The sequence below is a fragment of the Nicotiana sylvestris genome, chromosome 9, assembly GCF_000393655.2.
Source record: "Nicotiana sylvestris chromosome 9, ASM39365v2, whole genome shotgun sequence".
NCBI lineage: Eukaryota > Viridiplantae > Streptophyta > Magnoliopsida > Solanales > Solanaceae > Nicotiana > Nicotiana sylvestris.
Window position 1 is genome coordinate 46,102,394 of NC_091065.1, and position 24,646 is coordinate 46,127,039.

Below are 24,646 nucleotides of genomic sequence, written 5' to 3' on the forward strand. Positions count from 1 at the left end.
TCGATAAATGGAATTATATCTCTAGTAGCCGAGATTGAGCATTCCGTTGAAATTTTGGGCCATAATATATTAAGAAAGAACAAGCAAAAGGAAAAAACCAAAAGGGGTTGCAAGATGCACGAGCAATAATCCATCCTCGGAACTCTGTTCCGGTGCGGGATGCAAAAGCTAGTAGATGATAGTGCCACCTCATTCCATGGAAAGCAAAAGGAATGATGCACCACACCAGGTTGAAGTTAAGAGAGATAAGCAGTAGTGTAAAGTTCGCTTGTCTTCTGATACGGGAAGGATTCAGTGCCCTTCTCTCGTTGTCTCAAGCCAAAGCTTTGAAAAAGGAAGCCTTGGCATAATTGATAAAATTACTGCCATATGACCATGTGATCACAGGTTTGAACCATAGAAATAGGTGATTAGAGGAAGAGATAGAGCAGGGAAAGGGCTAAAAGTAGATGAAGAAGGAATGAGTCCAGGTTTTGTTCAGCCAAGTAACCCCTTATTTATAGAAAGTCGATGATGGAACCGGCGGTGCAAGTGGCCAACAAAAGCTGAAATGTATTTGATGTTTTGGGGAAGTATGCTGACATGATATTTCTAATCATTTCAAGCGCCTACGTCACGAGCATGACGCCATCACGCGAGGCTTGGGAGGATTGAGGTTCAAATCGTTTCTTATCATCTTATTCTAAGAAATGCGAGGACTATCTGTATACGATCAAAATCAAGGAGCCCGATTTTGAAGTCTTAAATTGGGCTATGAGTCCGAGTTCGAGCGAATCAAAGTAGGGGTTAGACCCGACTGAGGGATGCACACCACGAGGAAGCAGATTAAAGGCCTAGCTTGACCGACATCGAGGGCAGTACAATCTCGAGGGCACTTAAGAAAGAGCGAAAATTTCTCAAGGACACATGGGTCAGGGCATAAATTAAAGGATAAGATTTGTGTGAAATGGTACAGGTTTATACTAAGTTATTGTACACCTGTACCAATAGAATTCTTTACTACAATTAGGAATGTACTATATTGGGGTTTTCTTCTCCTATATAAAGGGAACCCCAATCATTTTGTAAGGATCATCTCACATTATGCACTGCAATAGAATATTCTACTCTGCTTTTCTTGTTTACCGTGCTCAGCAAGTGTTCTTCAGCTTTATTGTTTTTAATTTATTATTCATACTTCATTGCTCCTAGATGACTTCGAGGCCCCCAAGAAAGTCGAGCTCAAGGTCCTCGTTGTTATAACAACACTGGTTTGGTTCATCAATTCATCTTATTTAAACTTAACATTACTTGAATATTCACTAGTATTAGAATAAATCACATATATTTAAAACCACAAATTACATTTAATTGTTACCCCCATCTTTCAAGGTAAACATTATGGAAGAAGCTTCCAACATAAAAGGGTCTGGACTCGAAATAGTCTTAATCATGCCTTCAGGGGAAATCTTAAGGCAAGCCATCAGAACGATCCCTTCAACTAACAATAAAGCAGAGTACGAAACTTTGATCGCATGGCTCGAACTGGACGGGGATTAGACTCTGAGGTCATCGAAACCAAATGTGATTCCCAGTTAGTGGTAAATCAGGTCTACGGGATCTTTGATACTAAAGAAGAACGTATGCAACAATACATAGTAAAGGTTCAGGATCTGTTGGCACGATTTTGGGAGTGGTCAATTACTCATATCCCGATGGAGGATAACACGAATACAGTGCTGGTGGGTGGATGCTCGCCAACTAAAGACGACAAGGATCCGGTACTCAGCCCCACTGTATCAGATGCAACAATTGGGACCCAAAAACGGGAATTGGCATTATCCACCAAATCAAACTCTCCCCAAAGTGTCGAGAGATCATCTTCGGTTGGTGTAACTGCCTCAACAGGTCAAGCATCATGTTGAGACGATGAGGATCGTCACCTTCTATGAAGAGAAGCTCCCTCATCACTAGCTTTTTCATCATCATCAATCAACACAGTGTCTATGACCAGCTCAGAAGGAAACCAGTCACCATCACCGTCGGAGATGATTCAGGGGCATAAGTCTTTGCCCTCTTATTCTTTTCCCCGGCCACAGAAGAACGTTTTATCTTTGTTTTCTTATTCTCCGGCCGGGGACTCCGTAAAGAAGCATTCACGCCCGAAGCAGGCCTGGAGATACTTGTTCGAGTATGTGCCTCCTGAAGCAGCCTCGCTAAATCAACAGGATCAACCAAGACGTCCTCCTGAGGGACAGCAACAGAGCCCGGAGGTAGACCTAATTTTGTGAACAAGTCAGAAGGGTTCAACCAAGTTCTTCATATAAAAATGGACGCAAGGTAAGTTGAAATTACCATAATTTTTGGCCTTCCACCCTTATTTAAGGTCCACCTCTTTCCATAAATGACTTTTAGGTATCATAACATCCAAGATCTTTTGAACCCACCGCTCCAAGCCTTCCACCACCGGTTGGATCTATCAAGTTGCTAAAACATACAAAGGATGAAGAATCAATACGGACATGAAAGAATATTTAGTGAAATAAAATATACTAAATGGAGATATTACGAGTACGGTTCCAAGCGGCCGGAAAGGATGAAGTCATTGACAAAATGATACTATTGGTGGCAATTGCAACAAAGTTTCGTCCACCCACAGTTGTTATCATCGTCCATACTAGTCAACAAAGTATGGTGGCCACGTTTGTAGAGGTTTATCATACACCCTCCCCGAAAATCTTGGGGGAGTAAAGGTTCATCATACGAGCTAATGTTAGCTCTTCTCCCGTCTCCTGGCACAAGGGTCAAAGGCAGGAAACCGTCCTCCTCGTCAAAGGACTTACCTGTGCCAAGCACACTTGGTAGCGAAGGCAAAACTCCGCAATCAAGGAATCAATCTCTCCACTCAAAGAAAACCCACCCAAAGTAAAGGGATACGTGTAAAAATATGTAAAACCTTCCCTGGGAAGGGTCACTCATTCCGATAGATCAGGAGCAATAATGTCCAACTCATGGTAGCGGCGGTCTTTCTTTAGAGTAGGACTACTGGAAGGATGGATGGAAAAAGGATACCTACTAACTGCCCATGTACGAGGGTTAGCAATAGTGAATTTCTCTTAAAGATCCTTTGTGGTGCTGAGTCTTCTTGGGATGATGGAACCCGCCGTTGGAGGCAGTAGAGTCCTCAACTTTGCTCTTGTTTTTTGAAGAACCAGCACGTTTGAAAGAACAAAGCCATTGAATAAGAAGAAAGAAAACGGTTTTTTGTTTGAAAAGAGTTAGAAAGTAGATGGAAAACAAACGTGTGGATCAAGAGCTTGGAAAAATATGGAATACAAAGGGAAAAAGGATGATGGGTATAAGTAAAATTTTGGCGGCTAAATTCATGGCCATGATTACCTCGTTAATCGACAAAAGTTGTGCTGAATCATAGGATGACGCGCGTTCGGGGCATTAAATGTGGAGAGACATGTGTTAAATCAACCGTTAGAATCCTACAGAGGGAGTTATAGAAATTCACATCAAATGAGTGTTTCTACCAACTTTCCGATAACACTAAGTTATATCACCGGAAAGCAAGGGGACTATCTATATAGGGTAAAATACGATATGACACGTGGCCATCTAAAGGAAGGACATATGGAACCCAAGACGGAGATGGTCGTTGAACGTAGCTATTCCACTTATCACTGGAAGGAATAACGATCATAAATGTGTATTAAATGCTCTGCTCCCGGTAACATTTAATAAAGAATATTCTGTAGCATTAAGGGCTACTACCCGTTACAAGAAATTTGGCATTTATGTCCACCATTACATCTTAATCAATGGCCTTCATAATTGACATTAAAGGAAGGCACGATCCTAGGACCTCCTTCCCAAGACATAATTGTAAATAGAGAGTTCAGTTATCATTGTAAAGGACATGAATTTTCTGGCTAACTTATACTATATTCTATACAAAGCATAATACAGTTTTATTTTCTTGCTTTTGATCTCATCATTGTTGTGCCCGGAAACCTTGTTCCCAGATTCGTCAACTATGACATTTCATCTACATTTTAAGTCTAAGTATTGTATATTTCTTCAGTTATTTTTTAATTTCAGGATCAAATTAGTTCACTTGTCTAGAAATCACGTATAAATTCAATTGTACCCTTTACGGGTAAACACAGTAACAACAATATTTATTCACCTTATTCATTTTAGCAATACACAAATAGTAGCAGCAATATTCAACAATTGTTCATTACTGAAAAAAATTAATAGCAACTAAAAAGAAACTGATGTTCGGTAAAAAATGCATATATTTACCCATTGTTATCTCATATTCTAGTACTTTTAATTTTCTTTTAAGTATTAGTTATATTATTTTGTGCTTAATATTATATTTTAACTGTGTAAGAATAAAGCAGTGGGAAGACAAAAAAATTTAGAACAAAATTGAATAACACGCGGAAGAAAAAAAAACAATAAGAAAGGTGGGGGACACCCTTTGGGTTTTGTCCCCCTCTAATGGAAGACACGAGATAAAAAGAGATGCAAAGCAACGCAAAATGTTGAAGGAAGTGGCGTGAAACATTCTGTTTTTAGCGCCAAGACCAGTGCTTGGCACTGGCCTGGATGCTCTGTTGCGGGATTTTTCTTTTTTCATTCGAGACAAGATTATTTTGGCCCAAGACCTCTCTAACTCGTATAAAAGAGTCCCTAGACCTAATTTGGAGGAGATCGAACATACTTTGAAGGAGAATTCACGTGGGGTAACACACACCACGCTTGGAAGAGGCCTCTAACTAGTTTTTCTTCTCTTCTCTTCCTTTAATCTCATAGTTTATTAGTTCTAGAGTTTTGGGTGCTACATAAACGTTGTAGTTTGAATCTTGAATTGTCTTATTATTTTATCATACTAGTTTATTTATTCAATCTTGTGCTTAATTATTTGATTGCTTGATCACCAATTGAATACTATCTACGAATCTAGGATTGAACTTGGGAGAGGGAATACTAGATTGCATATAAGATTGAGTAAAGCAAGATCTTAACTCTTAGGGAGGGCGGATTTGCGGTTAGAATAGGAATATACCTAATCACCTTGCTTGGTTACTATATAGGAATTATCAATGCGTTCTTGTTAATTCTAATTTTATAGGAATATAGGCGTTAGATTAGCTTGAATAGGCGAGTTGTACTTCGGGAGAAGGCTACGAGCAATATTAACCCTGTCAACTAATAAACCAAATAAATTAATTAGACGATTTAAGTGATAACTCAACGGGATTGTTAGCTAACTTATAGCTCTAGAATATTCACTCACATTGAATTCGTCTCTATAATTCGCCAACTTGTTTTCTTTAATCTCTTAATTTACTACTCTAGATTAATTTTAGTTAAATATTCATACGTTAGGATTCGCTTGAATAGATTAATTGTTTGGTTTAATTTAGTTGATAGTTAATCACAAGTCCCTGTGGGTACGATATTTGGACTTACAATCCTATATTACTTGTCGACCACGTATACTTGCGTGTGCGTTTGGGAGCAACAAGTTTTTGGCGCCGTTTCCGGGGACTTAGAAATTAACTATTCTTTTAGATTAGATTTTTACTTTTTGTCTACTCAAGTTTTTTAATTTTTTTTACTTTTATCTTAGTTTAATACTTTGGTATCTTTGTTAATATGGCATCTTGGAATGATAATTGGTCGAATATTGGTTATTCTTATTTTGGTGATCCATGTCCATATTACGGAGGACCACACTTGTGGCAAAATTGTGAATCTCAATCTTATGGTTAGAATATTTGTAATATGTGTGGTGGTCAAGGTGGCCATTTGGATGGTTGTCCTAATTCTTTTCATCCTTTTCTGAGCCCTTTTTATGATCTTTCTAACAGTGTTTGTGAGTTTTATAGAGACAATGAAGTGCAAGATATGGAACCTGATGCATATATTAGGAATATTCTGAGGCAAGTAGCCGAGCAACAAGATAAAAATCAAAAGTCTACACAAAGAATTAGTGCAACAATTATGAGAATAAAGGTCGAGGCGAACGAAGTGACTAAAGAGAGTGAGTTCCCACCAGAAGATGATTTAGAAGAAGCAGATATAATGAGTCAATCTTGGCTAGAGGAACAAACTCAACTGATAAAATCTCATGAGTTTCTTCGTGATGGTCTTTCAAATATGACAGAACAACTGATAGAAGGAAGAACTGAGCTCAGGCAAGAGATAGAACAATTTGGCTTAGATATCCATGACCTGCAAGATCAATTGAATAAAAAGGTTGAGGCGTGTGATGCCCCACAATCAATTTTTGTGGATGTTGGCCAGCTTATGGAGCAGAAAGAGGAACTTCAACTATTCGACCAAAATATTATTAATGATGCCAAGGTTGACGAAGAGTGCAAAATTCAGGATATCAAAAATAATGCAATTTTAGAGTTGGAGCATATTGGACCTCATTCTAAATGCTTTTCAACATTGTATTTAGTTGGTGACACGGGAATTGATCCAGTCGAGCATATGGAGGAGTCAATGGATGAGGAATAAAGTGTTTATATTCTGAAATTTGCCACACCAAGGAGACAAAACGACATTCCTCACTTAAAGGCCAAGAAGTGCAAGATGCGATACCTATTAATTGATTTTTTTATTTTTACACAACCGCCCCAGGAATGTGATACAAAAGTTGACGCAAAATTGGGGGTACAATTTATATCTTCAAAGTGGAAGGAAAAGTGATGAATGTGATGGCGTCATGCCGCGACATTAAATCAAGTGCTTGTTGGGAGGCAACCCAATTTTTTTTTTATTCTTGCTTATTTTTTTTATTATGCTATTATTTGTAGTGTTGTCTTTGTATCTTGTAGGAGTACGAGCATTGAGTCAAAGCCAATAGGCATGTGCAAAAGCGAGCAGGTGGTTGAAACTAAGTGTGAGGTACCCGCACAAGAGATCATACCTGGGAGAAGTCTGAGTATTTCGTGAGCTGCTAATTCTTCGGCCTTTGGCCTACTAGGGAGTCTCTTTTATCCTCTTGCTATTATTCAGTGTGTATTGAGGACATTGCACAATGTTAAGTGTGGGGTGAGGAGATTATCTGGGTGTAGTAATTTTTTTGTTAAAAAAATGGGAAAAAAAGAAGAAAAAAATCAGAAAATTAGGACTTTTCTTGATGATGGATTTTGTGGACAGCTTCCTTGAGGGATTAAGGTCCAATAAAAAAATTTAAAATATTTTATTTTTATTTTTAGTTAGTTTTAGTTAGATAATAATCCCCCTTGGTTTTTCTTTTTTCATCGATTCGTTTCTAGGGGATGTAATTTGAACGGGGTAAATTTTTTTATTTTTAGGATTAGATTTTTTTTAGGGAGAAGAAAAACTTTTGCTACTCGTTTGATACTAACATACTTAGGCCTGAGCTTGAGTAGTATTTTTCTCTGAGTGCTCGAGTAATGAATAAAATAGCAAATTTTCTGACACTTAAGCTCAGGGTTGTGACTCTATATATAACTTATTCTTATTTTGTGGTTTGCGATGATCCTGTCTGTCTTAGAGTGGAATTGATCCATCTTGATTGATACTTGTGCCATGTGGGGTGAGGATTTCTTACATATATTCCATATTTTGCATCTTAGTCTAGAACTTGCTCTGCATGTTATTCAAGCGAAATAAAACTGTTGCTCTGTTTAGAAGATGATAATAGGCTTTCTTTGATATGTCTTGTGAATTTTAGCCTTTTCAGATATTGTACCACTAGTTAGCCCTTTGAGCCTACAGCCATTTGTTTGGAAGCTGTATTTTCGCCTTGATCCTTTTATTGAATCCCTATTTTTTGCACCCTGCTTCCTTGAGCATTATTTCTTAGACCGTGATATTAATTGATAAATTTGAATAATGGGATGGTTAAGTGAAAAATGGTGACCAATGATGGCTGAAAGGTAATGAAAAAGCTTTCTTGAGAAGGAATGTGACATAAAAAAGAAAGAAAAAAGAGAGTGAAAAACAATTGCTTTGAAAAAAAATGAAACGTTCTTGATGTGAGGAAAATACTTGTGAAATAATTGACGAAGAGAGGGCTGAAAAAATAAAGTGAAGAGTAGAAATAATGGGCGATGAAGTCTAAAAGTGCAAAGTACTTAGAGAAGTGTAAGTCATTATTATATAGTTCTCCTACCTTTCCCATAGCCAATATTACAACCCATTAAAGTCCTATTTGATTTTATTCGAGCATACTTAATTAGTAGAGATGTACATAATGGGCAAGCCTATGGTTCTTTGTGCATACATATGAATTTCTTTATGAGTGCGAGAGTTGTTCTTTGATGCAAAGTCCTTAAATTATATTCATTCTTGGATTTGAGTGTATGGACTATTATTCTTGTGAGGGCACTTGTTTCATGATAGATAGGTGATGTTATTAGCTTTATTTGACAGAATAGGTGAGCAAGCTTAAATTTGGTAAGTTAGAGTCCCTCTCTGAGGTTAGGAGGTTATAAGTTTGTTGTTTGTTTTTGACTTGTATATCTTGCACGATGATGAGAAAGTGTATATCTGATGGTTTGAGTTGCTATAGGGCCTAATTGTTAATACCAACCGAAGTGGTGATATGCTTGATTTATTGAGAGTGGTTTTAATGCTTACTCGAGGACGAGCAAGAGTCTAAGTGTGGGGTATTGATGTTCGGCCAAAAATGCATATATTTACCCATTGTTATCTCATATTCTAGTACTTTTAATCGTTTTTTGAGTATTAGTTATATTATATTGTGCTTAATATTATATTTAACTGTGTAGGAATAAAGCAGTGCGAAGATGAAAAGATTTGGAGCAAAATTGAATAAAATACGGAAGAAAAAAGAAAGAAAAAAATAATAATAAAGGGGGGACACCCTCTGGGTTTGTCCCCCCTAATGGAAGACAAGAGAAAAGAAGAGATGCAAAGCAAAGCAAAATGTTGGAGGAAATTTTGTTTTTCGTACCAGGACCAGCGCTTGGCGCTGGCCAGGATGCTTTGTTGCGGGATTTTTCCTTTTTCGTTCGGGACAAGATTATTTCAGCCCAAGACCTCTCCAACTCGTATAAAAGAGGTCCTAAACCTAATTTGAAGGAGATCGAACATACTTTGAAGGAGAATTTATGTGGGGCAACACATACCATGCTCGGAGGAGGCTTCTAACTAGTTTTTCTTCTTTCTCTTCCTTTAATCTCATAGTTTATTAGTTCTAGAGTTTTGGGTGCTACATGAACGTTGTAGTTTGAATCTTGAATTGTCTTATTATTTTATCATAGTAGTTTATTTATTTAATCTTGTACTTAATTATATGATTGATTGATCACCAATTGAATACTATCTATGAATCTAGGATTGAACTCGGGAGAGGAAATTCTAGATTGCATATAAGATTGAGTAGAGCAAGATCTTAACTCTTAGAGAGGGCGGATTTGCGGTTAAGATATGAATATACCTAATCGCCTTGCTTGGTTACTATACAGGAATTATCAACGCGTTCTTGTTAATTCTAATTCCACAGGAATATAGGCATTAGATTAGCTTGAATAGGCGAGTTGTACTTCCGGAGAAGGCTACGAGCAATATTAACCCTATCAACCAATAAACCGGATAAATTAATTAGACGATTTAAGTGGAAAACTCAACGGGATTGTTAGCTAACTTATAGCTCTAGAATATTCACCCACATTGAATTCGTCTCTATAATTCGCCAACTTGTTTTCTTTAATCTCTTAATTTACTACTCTAGATTAATTTTAGTTAAATATTCATACGTTAGGATTCGCTTGAATAGATTAATTGTTTGGTTTAATTTAGTTGATAGTTAATCACAAGTCCCTGTGGGTACGATATCTAGACTTACAATCTTATATTACTTGTCGATCACTTATACTTGCGTGTGCGTTTGGGAGCAACAGAAACGCAATTATTGTTCTCTAATAATGTTTCAACGCACAACAACTGAAAAGAAATAATAGCAATGCACGATACTATTAGTAGCAGCAATATTCAACCTAAACACTGAATTTAAAAATTAAAAAAAAAAAAGCTTCCGCTGTGCGGCAGGATCCGGGGAAAGGCCGGACCACAAGGGTCTATTGTACCTAGCCTTACCTTGCATTTCTGCAAGAAGTTATTTCCACGGCTCGAACCCGTGACCTCCTGGTCATATGACAGTAACTTTAGCAGTCAAGGCTCCCCTTGAAATTTTTTTAAAAAAAATAGAAAATGGAAATAATGATATTAATGGGTGCATAATTTTGTGGGGAGAGTTTTTTGTTTGCCTTACTATTATCAAAGTTGGAGAGTGATTTTCTAAAATATACTATCTGGACTTCAAAAATCTAAATAGACATGAGTGTCACTCATTCAAATAAGCACTTGAAGAAATGAAAAGGCGGCGTAATAGAGAGGACGACAAATCCAAAATTAATTCCTGAAAACCCCATATCTCGGTCTTATCCGCCAAACCCATTAAAACCAACCTCAAATTTTATCCTCTCGTTTCCACCCGAACTGGTTCTTTGGTACAAAATGTCAGTTGCCGCTACAGCATCTACTTGTTCTACTTCTTCACTGTATCTCTTCACTCAAAAGCCTAAATTCTCAGTAGAACATCTTTCCTTAAGTACTTATAATGCTCACTTCAACTTCAAGATAAACTCAACAAAACTCAAAGCCCATTTCCCCATATCTTCTCTTTATCGCTCTTCAATCTTTTTGAGCACTTGTGCTTCTGTGTCTGATGGAGTTGAGGTTGTCCAAGAAGATGACGAAGAAGAAGTTGCATTGTCAGCCGAAGAAGAAGAGGAAATTGAAGAAAAAGAAGAAAGTGTTGAGTCAGAATCAGTTGAAGGTGGTAGATTGTACGTGGGTAATTTGCCTTTTTCAATGACCTCTTCTCAATTGTCTGAAATCTTTGCTGAAGCTGGCACAGTGGCTAATGTTGAGGTCTGTTTTGAGTTTTTGTTGCTTTGATTGGATTCTTTTTAATTTTCTTCTTTGGCTCTTTTCTGTTCATGTACTGAAGTTCCAATTATTTTACTGATTAGGCAACGCAATCCTATTACTATGAACTCTAACATTGATCATTGAGATTGGTAATTAAGACTAATTGTCAGTTGAGCAGGTGCCTCTGCTAAGATGCAAAATATCTGTCATTGTTGAAAAATGATTTACCTTAAAGAACTATTATATAGGTCAGTTTTTGGGGTATGGTTGGACATAAAGATAGGTGGCATCAAAGTCGGATCCAAGATTTGAACTTTATGGATTTGCATTCGGGATTCTACCACAACTTATATGATTTACATGGTTCGAGATCAATTATTTGTACTAAAGAAAATTTTTCAACACATATACAAGATCCAAGCCACAATCTAGGTTCGGATGAACTCATGCCTAGAATGCTAAGTGGAATATGGTAGTCATAGAAGTTGTAAATGTTGATTGCTCTTGTCTGCTATTTATCAACTTTTTACTAATTATGTAACAAAATCTCATAGCATTGACATTCTGAATTGATTTTTGAGACGGGCAAGACTAATGTAGATGACGTAATTCAAATCCTTAAATCATTTGAGATAAAGTAGAGGGTTTTTTTTTTTATTTTTTTTATCTTGATGCCAGAGAAAATTGGTTTGTTATTGTGGATTATAACTGAAAGAAGACTTTTCGCATTGAGTAGATTAACGTAGCTGTAGTTGAAACTGGGCTCATGATTTCCAAGTATCAATCTTGTTTGTACTTTAGTTCGACTTCTGATGGATGTCATATTCTTTTTTAGAATATATGATAAAGTGAAACTCATTGTTCTTTTTCTTCATGGATTTATAGATTGTTTATGACAGAGTTACAGATAGGAGTCGTGGATTTGCATTTGTTACGATGGGAAGTGTTGAAGAGGCAAAGGAAGCAATTCGCTTGTTTGATGGATCTGTAAGTTTACACTCCGCTCATCATTTTATTGCAAGGACTCTTTTATGCATTGCTAAGCTGTCAAAAAGAACTTATTTGTCTGGGATGCCAAAAAATAGTAATACCCCTGTTAAATTTTGATAGTCAATCATTAGGAATATAATTAAGATGGTGTGTTATTCGCCTATCTTGAAAACTTTGTAAAAGGGTAGCCCAGTATCCAAAACATCCTGCATTCACGCAAGGTCCGGGGAAGGGCCGCAAGCCAAGGGGTGTAATGTAGATAATCTACCGTAATGCAAGCATTAATCACACGGAGACAACTTAACCGTTGCTCCAAGGCTCCCCTTGAACTTTGTCTCGATAAGAAAACATGTTTTGTCTCCTTGTCATTCATTGCTCATCTGAATGATGGATGTTTTTACCTATGCATCTATTAAAAAATGTAGTTAATTATTTTCCTACTACTTCAATTTATGGTAAAGGCATATCAGTGTTCTAAATATGTAACAACTGCTAGATAGATTTCTTCTCTGTGTAATATGTAGCTTGGGTCCTCTTTGTTTCTTGGTATCTGTAACTTCTATAAGGTATCCTTTTTTTCCCTCTTTCTGGGGAGAAAAGAGGAATAAACTAGTAATCAGTCAAGTTTGACAAAGCTAGTAATCGGGCTGTGTAAGACATTTTTACTACAGTTTTACAGAATGCACTCTGAAGCTTACTAAACGCTCTGAAATATGGCATAGAGAGCAACTGATGTTCACAGCTCGAAAATCATCCACAAAATAGATTATAGCCATTACTTGTCATCTGGCCGTATCAGTTTCAGAGGGTTATTGCACTCGTTGATGCACGAATTCTCACATGCTCTCCTTGGTGCCTAGAGAAAAGGTTAAATTGAGGACACAACTGTTCACATGATATGGGAAACAAACAGGAATCGTATGAATTCTTTGCAAAGACCAAAAGTCCAATGTTTACCTGCTAGATGATTATCAAATGAGAAAGATGTGACATGTCTCTACTTAATAAAGTCAGTATATCAATAATCAATATGGAAGCCATTACAAAAGTTTGAAGTAATCTGTATTTGTCCTTTGTGACCAGTTTGTTTGTCGTATTGATTTAGTCGGAGAACTGTCCAATGTACTCTTTTCTTACATTGCCCCTCTTTTCTCTTTCCTTGCTATTTGTGGTGAAATGCTTAACAGCAAGTTGGAGGTCGTACGGTCAAGGTGAATTTCCCTGAGGTTCCAAGAGGAGGTGAAAGGGAAGTAATGAGTGCAAAGATAAGAAGCACCTATCAAGGTTTTGTAGATAGCCCTCACAAATTATACGTTGCAAATCTTAGCTGGGCCCTCACTTCTCAAGGTCTAAGAGATGCTTTTGCTGACCAGCCCGGATTCATGAGTGCAAAAGTCATCTATGACAGGTCCTCTGGAAGATCTCGAGGTTTTGGGTTCATTACATTTTCTTCTGCTGAAGCAATGAAATCTGCACTTGATACCATGAATGAAGTGGTAAGGATACATAGTGATGAAGTATCTTGGAGACCTTTTGGCATATCCTTGTTTCTCACAGTTTTATAATGCAATTAGGAACTTGAAGGACGGCCGTTGCGACTAAATGTGGCTGGGCAGAAAGCTCCCCTATCTTCTCCATCAGTTGTCGAAACAAGTCCTGAAAATGATTCTGAGAACAATGAATTACTTTCTAGTCTCAGCTCATAAGATCACCAAGATTCATAACAGAATCAGCCATTTGGAGTAATGTAGAGTTTTATATGCGGCGAAGACATGCTTTTTCCAGCTTATGTAACCTTCTCGCAGCCTCGGCTTCTTTTTGCACCAGTTATTGTCTGCTATTGGTCTGTCACTTGATGCAGGTAAGCTGTGTTGCTACATTGCCTGTGCATTTTCAAAATGCACAGTTACCAAATGTATTTTGATTGTAATATAACTCATCGCTTGAATCAATAGAGATACTCATGCAAAATGCTCAATGCTCATATATTCAGCTACTTTATATTTCCTTATATCATACTCATTCTATATTTTAAAATTTTATTTCTGATTGTCTGCAGTAAATTATAATTGTAAATCAAAATTTTACACATATTTCTGCTCAATTAACTATAGGGTTTCTTGCTTCCTTATTATATGATGAACAATATTATCTTTCTCATTTTAATTAGTATGTATCTGTTGGGAAAAAAATTCTAATGTTTTTTCGGGGGCTCTCCTAACGCTTCTACGTAAGTGGTTATTTTTTAGGAAATAGTAAATGTAAGTTGGAACTAAGGGTGTGTTTGGTACAAAGGAAAACATTTTCCAGAAAATGTTTTTCAATTTTCCTATGTTTAGTTGGCTTAATAGTTTGGAAAACATTTTCTTCATGAACTTATTTTCCTCCAATTGGAGGAAAATATTTGCCCTATCAAGAAAAGGGAAAATATTTTTCTAAAAAAAAATCTACTCTCTAACCAAACACTAGGAAATATTTTTCGGAAAAAGTTTTCCACTCATCAATCAAACAAGGAAAAATTAGTCATAAAATCACTCATTTTCTAGGAAAACATTTTCCTTCCTACCAAACACACCCTAAGCTTCCTTTAATTTTCTTGAATTGATTTCCTGTAACTATTAATTTACTCTAAGACATTCCAGTAGGTAGTTGGTTTGTCTTATTAAATAAGTTCAGTTTGTTAAAAGAGAAACAGTATCCGTGATTCCATGAACTTGATTTAAAATTCTAAAATACCTGCACATTCCAGTTCTGTTAACGGTGGCACTCTCATCACGATGACCATGTAACGGGCTCTTAAACATATTTTGATAACAAGTCAACGGGAATATATGAATTAATCAGAATATCAGATACATAACTTTTGCTAATATTGACTCATTCTTGCTAAAATTTTATTAAATGTGTTAAAACATGAGAAATAAAAGGGGCAAATAACCGAATTTCTTTTTGTTTTATTCCAATTAGAAGAATGATATTTTCGATAACGAATTACCTTGTACGATATTTTACTTTGTCAACCCAAAAGTCGGTATGAAGGTTTTTCTCTTTAGTCCAACGAGGAGATTACCATAAATGATTGAAGATTGGTTTGTAGAAATTCCGCAATTTAAAGCCATCAAGTCGACTATCAATACTGATTAGAAGTTGACCGACCAACCTCATCTATACGTTATATTCCTAATATTTTATAACTATTGTGTATCTAGCACTCATTGATTCAGCTAATTTGAATTTGAGTCACGTAGAATTTATTAAAGGGGGACCGTTTCTTATTAAAAATTTCTTCATATCGAAGCGATTAAGGTAAAAGATCTTATCCATCCTACCACATTATCTGTTGAAGGAATCATATCTGAACGCACAATTTGAGAATTGAAATATCTTGTGAATCCATCTGAAGCAGGTGATTCGAGGGTCCTTTTTTTCTTTTTGTAGAGCCGCCTTTTGGCGGCGGGTAGAAGATGTTACAGTTTGACCCTAATATTTCCTGTTTATGACTCGAAACCATTCTGTATACAAACAACCATTTGCCGTTCATATTCATGGAAGGCGAGTAACTAAGATAGATACCTAAAGAAATTGTTCTGGTGACCTATTCCTTCCATTGAAATTTTCTACGTCTGATTGGACATTTGATGACCCATTTTTACCTTCATTCTACTAACTCATGATTGGAAGCATCCATTTTATATATCATTCAAATATCATTTTGCATATTGTCTTATATTAGATCTCATACATTTTCTTAATAATTATTGTTACAGTCTACTCTATCCATAAAACAAGTAACAACTTTGTACCTCTATCTCCTAGACACTTCATAATTTTTCATAGGATTTACGAAAGAAACCAATAAACCGCATCAAATCAATAATTCAAGTCAATTTTGCAAAATCTAAGATAAGTTACCCGAGAAGCATGACTTAAATCCAAGTGAGGCAAAATGTTGAGAAACATCAATTTAGAAAAACCCAACCTAAACAAGAGAAGCATAACTTAAATCTAAATGAGAATATAATCAAACAAACAAATTAACCTGCCAACAATATAGAAAAAGAATTATACTCTAAATACAGCAATAATTACAAAAAGAGAACTCCCAAGTATTTCTCTAAATAGCACATGGACCCCCATCCAGTTTACTCTTCCCCACATTAAAAACAAAAAAAAAATCCAAAATAACACAAAATAATAAGCATGGCTAAAATAATAAAATATAAAATTTAGAATATTCAAAACATTGAAGGGGTCCACCAGAAGACCTTTGACCATAGACAAATTCTCATTTTTTCCATGGCTGAATAGAAAGAACCACCACCAAAATGATGATAAGCAGAAGAATAATAGCAAAACAAGTCCATTTTCTAGTGTTCTTCTGGTGCTTCCTTGCCACTTGCAGTTGCTGAGCACCCCCTCTAACGAAGGAATTAGCCCTATTCACTTGGCTCTCAATATCATCAAGTTGAGCTCCTTGACTTTCAACCAAAACAGCCATGTCCAAGAATACTTGATGCAATTCTTTCAAATTCCTCTCCAATTCCTTCACAGCTTCATGCCTTTCTTGAATTTCCATAACTGTATCCATCACTTGTCCTCTCCCTTGCTCTTGAATTGCCTTTTGCAAGAACGTCTCACTTTGACCTGTGGAGTCAAAATCAAACTCATTTTTGAGTAACCTGTTCAATTCCTCCAAGTTTAAATAGGTTGAGTTGTAACTCGTTTATTGATGTGATCTAACGGGTCGGGTATTTAATTCGTCCAAGTTTAAATGATTTGAGTTATGATGTATTTGTTGATTTGATCTAATAGGTTGAAACCGAAATATCAAACAAATTGGGACGGAAGGAGTATAATACTATTATGTCAAATACAACTCAAATATATTACCTGTAGATATGAGTGTATCAAGAACTGCTTCATCAGGATTTTCTCCTGTGACAGTATAATATCGTCGTTGAACTGTTTCCCTATATTCAGATGCCATCTTTTGCCTTAGCTCGTTGAACTGATTCATTGACTCTTGAAGTTTCTTCCTTAATCCGTTCACAACTGAAGTTCTCGTCCTGTCAGATGAACTTCCGGGTCCACATCCAGGGAGGCTTCGATTCGCTGCATTTGATCTGTCTAAGGCTTCGAGACGAACTTTGATGAATTTGGCTTTCTTCAATGCCATGGAAACGTCATTATCCATGTTGGATCTTAGATCTTTAACGGCTTTAGCGTTGTGAAGAGTCTTGCTTTTTTCATGGGAAGATTGGAGTTGGGAATAGATTTTCTCGAGGCCTTTGAGTTCGTCTTTAATGGCTTCAACATCTTCGAAGAATTTGTCGAGATTGACTCCGCCAGTAATGTCTCCCATTTCTATGGCGTGAGAGTCCGATTGATCGTCAGCTCTGAAACGAGAGAAAGATCCTGAAAATAGATCATTCATTTTGAGATGGGATTTGGGTTTTCGGAAGTTGGTGAATTGGAATAATATGGAGGAGGTTTTGTAAGGGTGGAAGAGAAAGAGGAAGGAAGGAAGAAGAAGAAGAAGACGCGGGTTGAGAAATTGAAGTCGTGCGTGGAATGGCAATTGGCAGGCTGGAAGAATCGTCAAATAGGTCGTCTGATTCAACTACTATCTCAAGACTTGGTAAAAATAAGGAAGAGAAAAGTCAAATGATCTTAACATTTTATAAATATACGAGTATATGTATGACTTTGTAAAATAGTACGAAAGACAGAAAATCGTAGAGATTCTTTTTCTCAAGAACTGATATAATTGGGAAAGGAGTCTTTTATTTATAGGAGAAGAAAACCTTATTCCTTAAGAAAACGGGGTTAACTTTTTTCCAAAGAATTCAATTACCATATAATCTCTTTCCATTAAAAAAAATTGGTTGTGCTACAAGTATTTAAGATTATGTATAACAAGTATCAAGAGGGTTGGAAGTAATTGAAGAAAGTATATTTGGTCGAAGGTCGACAAGTTGGAAATATTATAACACGTACTTTTGGGGTAAGAATAGGGTGCTTAACATGATTAGAAAATTATTTTATGAGTTATTTTAATCATATGTTATTCGTGTGACATTCTTAAATTTTATACTCCCTCTGTTTCAATTTATGTGAACTCATTTGACTGGGTATGAAATTTAAGAAAAGATAAAAGACTTTTGAACTTGTGGTGTAAAATGATGCACATATATTTTGTGTGACTATAAATCATTACATAAAAATAAATTGTTTCCAAATAAGGAAAAAAATCATTCTTTTTAATACGGATTAAAAATAAAATAGGTTCACATAAATTGAAACGGATGAAGTAGTATGTACGGAAAGGAATTATATGGTAATTTGATACAGAAGTGGGTTGGGAATAAGTGTAGCCGTGTAATAACATTGGGTTTGGAAAGGTCGTGGAGAGGGGATAGTGAGGGAAGCAGGGGAATTGTCAAAAATTTGGTTGACATGAACTGGGTCTGAAGGAGGTTGTGTTGGCGTGTTGGGATGGGGGTTGGGTTCTGAGGCAAAGCCTAGATTTGAATTTTATGTTTTTTGGTTCTAGTACTTTTATGTTACTAGTTTCTATGCGTTAAAAGTTGCACGTAATGGTTTAGGGAATTATTTTTATAAAGGAACATAATATTTAAGTAACGAGAGAATTATATACAATACAACAATAATTTAAATGCCAAAAAGATCATTACATTAGCATAAGACCTTATTTCAAAATGATTGAATATTGTCATTTGAACCTGCAAAATAATCAATTTATAGTCTGTTTGACCAAGCTTCTAAAATCAGCTTATTTTGAGAAGTGTTTTTCTCAAAAGTATTTTTTAGAAAAGTGCTTTTGGTGAGAAGCAATTTATGTTTGGCTAATTAATTTGAAAAGCACTTTTGAACATTAATTAGTGTTTGACCTGGCTTTTGAAAATTGCTTCTAAGTGTATTTTTCTCAAAAGTACTTCTCAGAAAAGTGCTTTTGGAGAGAAACTACTTTTTTATTCTTCTCAAAAATTGCTTCTGCTTCTTTTCAAAAGCACTTTTTTTTTCTTCTAAAAGCTTGGCCAAACATGTCTATTTTTGGCCAAAAATGCTTTTGGCCAAACAAAACACTTTTGGCCCAAAAAAAAGTTTGGTCAAACAGGCTATATGGTAGTTAGATAATATTATTCATACTTATAACTATCTTAACTCTTCTTTGTAGACAATGTTCTTTATATATGTTCCCTTCATATGCTTTGGTGCTCTGTCATGACCAGAAAATTGTTGTGAATATTGATATTCCTCTTAAAAGTGCATCATATAATTATTCGTATGAGAAAATATGTTGCCGCATATACAGTTAAATATTTGGAATTATTTGCCCTTGTGTTTTTCTTATTGTCATTACAAAACACAAACGTTCGATAAATTTTCTGGATGTGAAAGTTGAATTCTAAAGATGAACACAGGCTTGAAAGTACATTGACATATCACGATTTCTGCATGTATAATAGTGTTGTCAAAACCTCTATGTACCATTCTTATACCATTGCATAAGCTATTTGACGAAATTAAGTTTCTCGGTAACATGATGAATTTATTTTGCTTCAAAACCAACATGTACGCAGTGAAAGTTTATTTTTAAATTAATAATAATATATTCAACTCCAGTTAAAATCACCTACCATTAAAAAAAGAAAAAGCTAATGCACCATAAAGCCATAAAATAAACAAAAACCACGTAAAAGAAAACTAAAGGCCTTTAACTGTCAAAAGGAATTAAAAACTTAGTGACATGTACTTTGCACAACTTCCATTTTCATTTAGTGATGGAATATTTTCCTTGTTAAGAGATCTTCACAACTAATATCGTCAATGTGCTTGATAATCAATTGTTCTGGAAAAAGGACCAAATCATCTTTTATTGTATGTTCTTTTTCATTTCTGACACGTAATGAGAAATCACTAAATGTTGTATTTGTCCTTATTGTTAGCTGAAGATCCAATTTGTCATCAAATTATATATTTAGTTTATTAAAAATAAAATTGAAAAATGATAACTTTTTTAGAAATTAATTTGTATACTCTTTAACATCACAGCATGGCAAGTATTTATAGCATCAAAGAGTGTAACATCATTTGTCATTGAACAACTCAAGTTTTAAACAGTATGTACAAATTATTATATGGTTACATTAGAAACATATTTATTTAATAAAGGAATAAAAGGAATTGAAAGATTTTTTATATGTTTATCTTCCTCGCAATCGATATCTCTTATCATACAATTATTGCAATTAGCAATTTTATTTTCATCATATACCTTCTTGTAGTATTTTTTTCAAGAAGAATACCATGGATCATCTCTATTTATATAGTTTATTATTTGTACATTGAATCTAGAATATAAATCATGCATATAAATATAAGAATTTATTGGATTTTACACATTCGAAAAGGACGTAAAATTATTTTAAAGTTTTTAAATTCACAATTATAGATAAGCTATTTATGATGGTTTTACGCATTTGAAAAGGACGTAAACTTATTTTGAAATATTTTGAAATCTTTTACCCTTGCAATTGTACATGAGTCATTTATGATATCATTAACTATTTTAAGACAAAGTAAAAAAATTATTTATCCCTTTATTTTAACACAAAGTAAATGACTAAACTTCCTAAAACGTGTTTCTTATTGGTACAAATAACATAAAGAAATGTAATCAATGTTTATTAGAAAAAGAGCTTCTTGAAAAAGACTCAAATGATCTACAAAAGCCTGGCAGCCTAATCTAGTACATCACTTTAATAAAACGGATAGAATATTAATAACTGGCTTAATTAATAGGCGAACACAAACCAACAACTAATTAAATAAGAGTATAATATTTAAGCCAAGTAGAAAAGAGAAAAATAGTTTGATCTCATACTGATAGAATTCAATAAAACTATCTATTGAATATATACATCCAATAACTATTTATATGAATCATCTTGAATAAATTCTTTGAAAAATAATGTAGTTGATAAAATTGAAGGAAACAAGTAACAATTGAGGAATATATTACCTACACGGTTGATTTTTAGTCTTAGGAATAACATATAAATACATAAGCTAAAGCAAGAAAACTTGGTTGATAAGTACAATAAAAAGAGTATAATATAGAAAGAAATAATACCTTTTGCAAAGTTTGTAGCATTGTAATGTTTGCAGAATTTTGATATTGTATTTTTTTGAAAATAGCACGACTAATCAGTTTTCGGACTGGTAATTAAAAAATAGCCAGCATTTGCAAAGTCATTGAAAAATAGCCGCTATTTTACTGCAACACAGAAAGTTCCAGCATAATATACTGGAGATTGGTGCACCTGGGTAAAATACACGGAAAGTTCCAGCATAATATACTGGAGATTGGAACACCTGTGTATGAACTTCCAGCATATTATGCTGGACCATTATATTATGCTGGAAGTCCAGTATAATATACTGGAACTCCAATATATTATGCTAGAATATTTTTCGGATTTTGAATAGTATTTTCGTTCAGATTTATCTTTACATGAAAAGTGGCTAAATTGCGATTATTTTTAAAACTGTGGCTATTTTTCAATTTCTACTTGTAAATCTGGTTATTTTTAATTTTACCCTGTATTTTTACACCAGGACCAAAGCTAAAAACTAATATGTAGAAGTATTTGGCTCTTTTTAAAAAAAATGAATTCGTACAATTTAATACGTTCTCCAATTAAATTAATAAAAAGATTTTTTTAAAGAAATATGCCCTAAAAGTAAAAGCATTACATGTTTATGTGGCAATGTGGCACATAGAATTCCTAAAACATAATAGAATTACACGACAATGTGGCAAGTCTCAAACAGAAAATAAGTTATATATATATATATATATATATATATATATATATATATATATATATATATATATATATATATTGTTTCCAATTGATATTAGGATTTGGACTTGAAACTAAACCAAAATTGTGGATTAGTAGACTACATACTGTTTAGCCTTTTTTCTCAGTTAATTCCCATTAAGTTTCCTCAAATTCACAAACTTTCTTTAACTATATTATCAAACCAACATATTTACAAATAAATTGATTTAGCAAAATTTTCGAGGTGTTAAGAATTAGGAATAGGATCCTAAAAGTAATAGAATTGTATAGCTAATGTCTGGGATTCCCGTAAGAAGTATGTCCTAAAACTAATAGGATTACATGACTAACAGGTACAATTCCGGTTATGACCATCTATTGTGACTTATTATTCTTAATATTATAAGGTTATTTCTGTAAACCAACATTAGATTCGTGCTTTTATAATAATATAGATTATATTCTACATTAATAATTTACACTTATTAAATAAATTCTTTAAGACAATTATAAAATTTGGATTAAAGTTTCGACTAAACTCGCATGTTACACACTAGCTCAACCCCAGTATTTTAATATATACTCCCTTCGTTTTAATGTGTTTGATCTTTTTTGGAGTACGAGGATCAAATTGACTAATTTTCAGTGTGAATTCGGAAATAAATTCTTTAAATTTTTTGAAATAAAATTTACTAGTTTAGAAATTTCATAGAGTATTATAAATCACAATAGTCAACAATTCAAATTATTTAAAATTTATTTGCAAACAATATGATTTAAAAAAAATCTTGACTTCCCAAACAACAAAAGGTCCATTGTTTTAAAACAGAGGGAGTACAAGAAAATGCTTTGAGAAAGAGATAATGTTCTAATCGTGGGAGGAAATGTCTAAACGGGGAAAGAAAAAACGCGTTTGTCTAATATACTTTTTCCAATTTAAGGATTAAACATATAAGCCAGGAGCAAAGGTAAGAAATTTCGTGGAAAGGGATTGATTTCTAGAACAAAGCCACGATGGCTATGGCCAACCAAATAAGCTTTTATTTATGTGATAGTGCAAGCCTATGTTACACGAGTACGTTGATTTATTTGTCATGTGTCTCAAAATCCTTTTCAACTTGAACAAAATTTGTAGACGACAAGGGCTTAAGCTCTGTTTATTTATTTGAAAAATAAATTATCTAAATCTAAACAAACATTTTATTATTAGTGATATGATCCTGGATAGTTTGAAAAAGCGGAGCACATTGCAGATGATCTCAAATTGTTTACTAGACTGTTGATTCGCTCCAAGTCTAAGACATATCAAAAAAAATGCGCGCTAATGAATTGCATGATCTTTAACAATTGGTTAGAAGGTGGTTGGAGAGTCACTTTCATGAGATTCATGCAAAGCATACCACATTTGGAGGCTTGAGGATTATAAAAATCAAATGGAGCAAGAAAGGGCGGAAGCTCACTCCTCTTAAGAGCACACAATCGTGCGCTAAAAGCACACAATTTTGCGTAGTTGGCATAAACATTACCTGAATTGTGTAGAATTGCCCATAGAAGTTGTAACAATCCGATCAATCGTTTTATGTATTTGAGCCTTATTTTTTCTTTTGAAGTTTCCCGTATATGTATTTATGGTTTTATGACTTGCGGGAATGATTGATTTCGTTTCGGGGTAGTTTTGAAATGATTTGGACCATTTGGTTCTTGGTTTAGAAGCTTAAGTTGGGAATGTTGATCTAGATTTGACTTTTTGAAAGCGACCTCGGAACGGTATTTTGTTGTCTCTAATAAGTTCGTATCGTGATTTTGGACTTGGACGTATGCCCAAAATTGAATTCGGAGGTTCCTAGGTTGATTTGACTTGTTTTTCCGAAAGTTGACAAATTGAAGATTTAGAAATTCTGTAGGTTTGACCGCATGTTGACTTTATGGCTATCGGATTCGGAATTTGGTTTTGGGACTTGGATAGGTCTGTTTTACTATTTGAAACTTGTTTGTAAAATTTGGTGTCATTCCGAGTTGGATTGAAAGGAATCGGACGCATGGTTGTGATTTTAGATATTCTTGAGTTTCCTTTTGAATTTCATGTGTTTTGATATCCGATTTGTGGTTTCAGATGTTATATTGGTATTTTGATCACTCGAGTGAGTTTGTATGATATTTTTAGACTTGTGTAGATTTTTGTTGTGGAGCCCCGACAGCTCGGGTGGTTTAAACTCATTCCAGGTTGCTAGTGTACTGGTGCCTCAGGTATCGCAATTGCGAGCACCAACATTGCAATTGTGAAGTAAGCAGGGAGGACTCAGGTATCGCAAATGCGATGCCGTACTCACAATTGTGAAGTTTAGGCTTAGGCTAGGTAGGTCGCATTTGCAACCATTTGATCGCATTTGCGGAAGAGACGAACTTCGCATTCAGTGTCATATTTGCGACATTCCCTAGATTGTCTGGCACCGCATTTGCGAGGGTTCACAATTGCGAATCTAGGGTCGCAATTGCGACTCCTGCACCTGAACAAAAGGGTTGAAAATTATGACATAGTCTCATTTTTATATTTTAGAATGCTAGACTCGGTATGAGGCGATTTTGAGGAGGGATTTTTACTTACAACTATTGGATGAGTGATTTTGATCAATTTTTAATTATATTACATGATTATTTATGAGTTTTAAGCTCTAATTGATGAGAATCTAAGAGAATTTTTGTCTATGTTTTAAAAAAATAAAAATATGAGATTTGAGAGTAGAATTTGACTCGTATTTGAAAACAAAACACATATGGAATTATGGGTAGTCGAGATCTACCCTTGGATTTGGTTTTGACCAGGCGGGCCCGGGGTTAAATTTTGT

The 24,646-nt window shown here is 34.9% G+C and overlaps 2 protein-coding genes across 2 annotated transcripts; one reads left to right on the plus strand and one right to left on the minus strand.

The window, feature by feature from the left end:
* The first annotated feature begins 10,364 nt into the window (after positions 1–10,364).
* Positions 10,365–13,939, plus strand: LOC104214985 (33 kDa ribonucleoprotein, chloroplastic). Its single transcript, XM_009764722.2, has 4 exons — positions 10,365–10,938; positions 11,824–11,925; positions 13,116–13,424; positions 13,503–13,939. Exons 1-4 carry the CDS (start codon positions 10,522–10,524, stop codon positions 13,632–13,634), a joined length of 960 nt encoding a protein of 319 aa, XP_009763024.1. The 5' UTR covers positions 10,365–10,521; the 3' UTR covers positions 13,635–13,939.
* A 2,040-nt stretch (positions 13,940–15,979) lies between these two features.
* Positions 15,980–17,495, minus strand: LOC104214986 (syntaxin-121). The gene is made up of 2 exons (XM_009764723.2): positions 16,819–17,495; positions 15,980–16,572 (listed from the first exon to the last, which is right to left on the minus strand). The coding sequence occupies exons 1-2, from the start codon at positions 17,360–17,362 to the stop codon at positions 16,214–16,216; spliced, it is 903 nt and encodes a 300-aa protein (XP_009763025.1). The 5' UTR covers positions 17,363–17,495; the 3' UTR covers positions 15,980–16,213.
* Between the last annotated feature and the right edge of the window lie 7,151 nt (positions 17,496–24,646).

What these genes read in the sequence shown, in the direction of transcription:
- LOC104214986 (XM_009764723.2), bottom strand. Translation starts at nt 17,362, where the DNA reads ATGAATGATCTATTTTCAGGATCTTTCTCTCGTTTCAGAGCTGACGAT. An exon ending in TGATACACTCATATCTACAG is followed by an intron (nt 16,573 to 16,818) that starts GTAATATATTTG and finishes TTGACTCCACAG; the next exon opens with GTCAAAGTGAGACGTTCTTG.
- LOC104214985 (XM_009764722.2), top strand. Translation starts at nt 10,522, where the DNA reads ATGTCAGTTGCCGCTACAGCATCTACTTGTTCTACTTCTTCACTGTAT. An exon ending in TTCGCTTGTTTGATGGATCT is followed by an intron (nt 11,926 to 13,115) that starts GTAAGTTTACAC and finishes AATGCTTAACAG; the next exon opens with CAAGTTGGAGGTCGTACGGT. An exon ending in TTGATACCATGAATGAAGTG is followed by an intron (nt 13,425 to 13,502) that starts GTAAGGATACAT and finishes TAATGCAATTAG; the next exon opens with GAACTTGAAGGACGGCCGTT.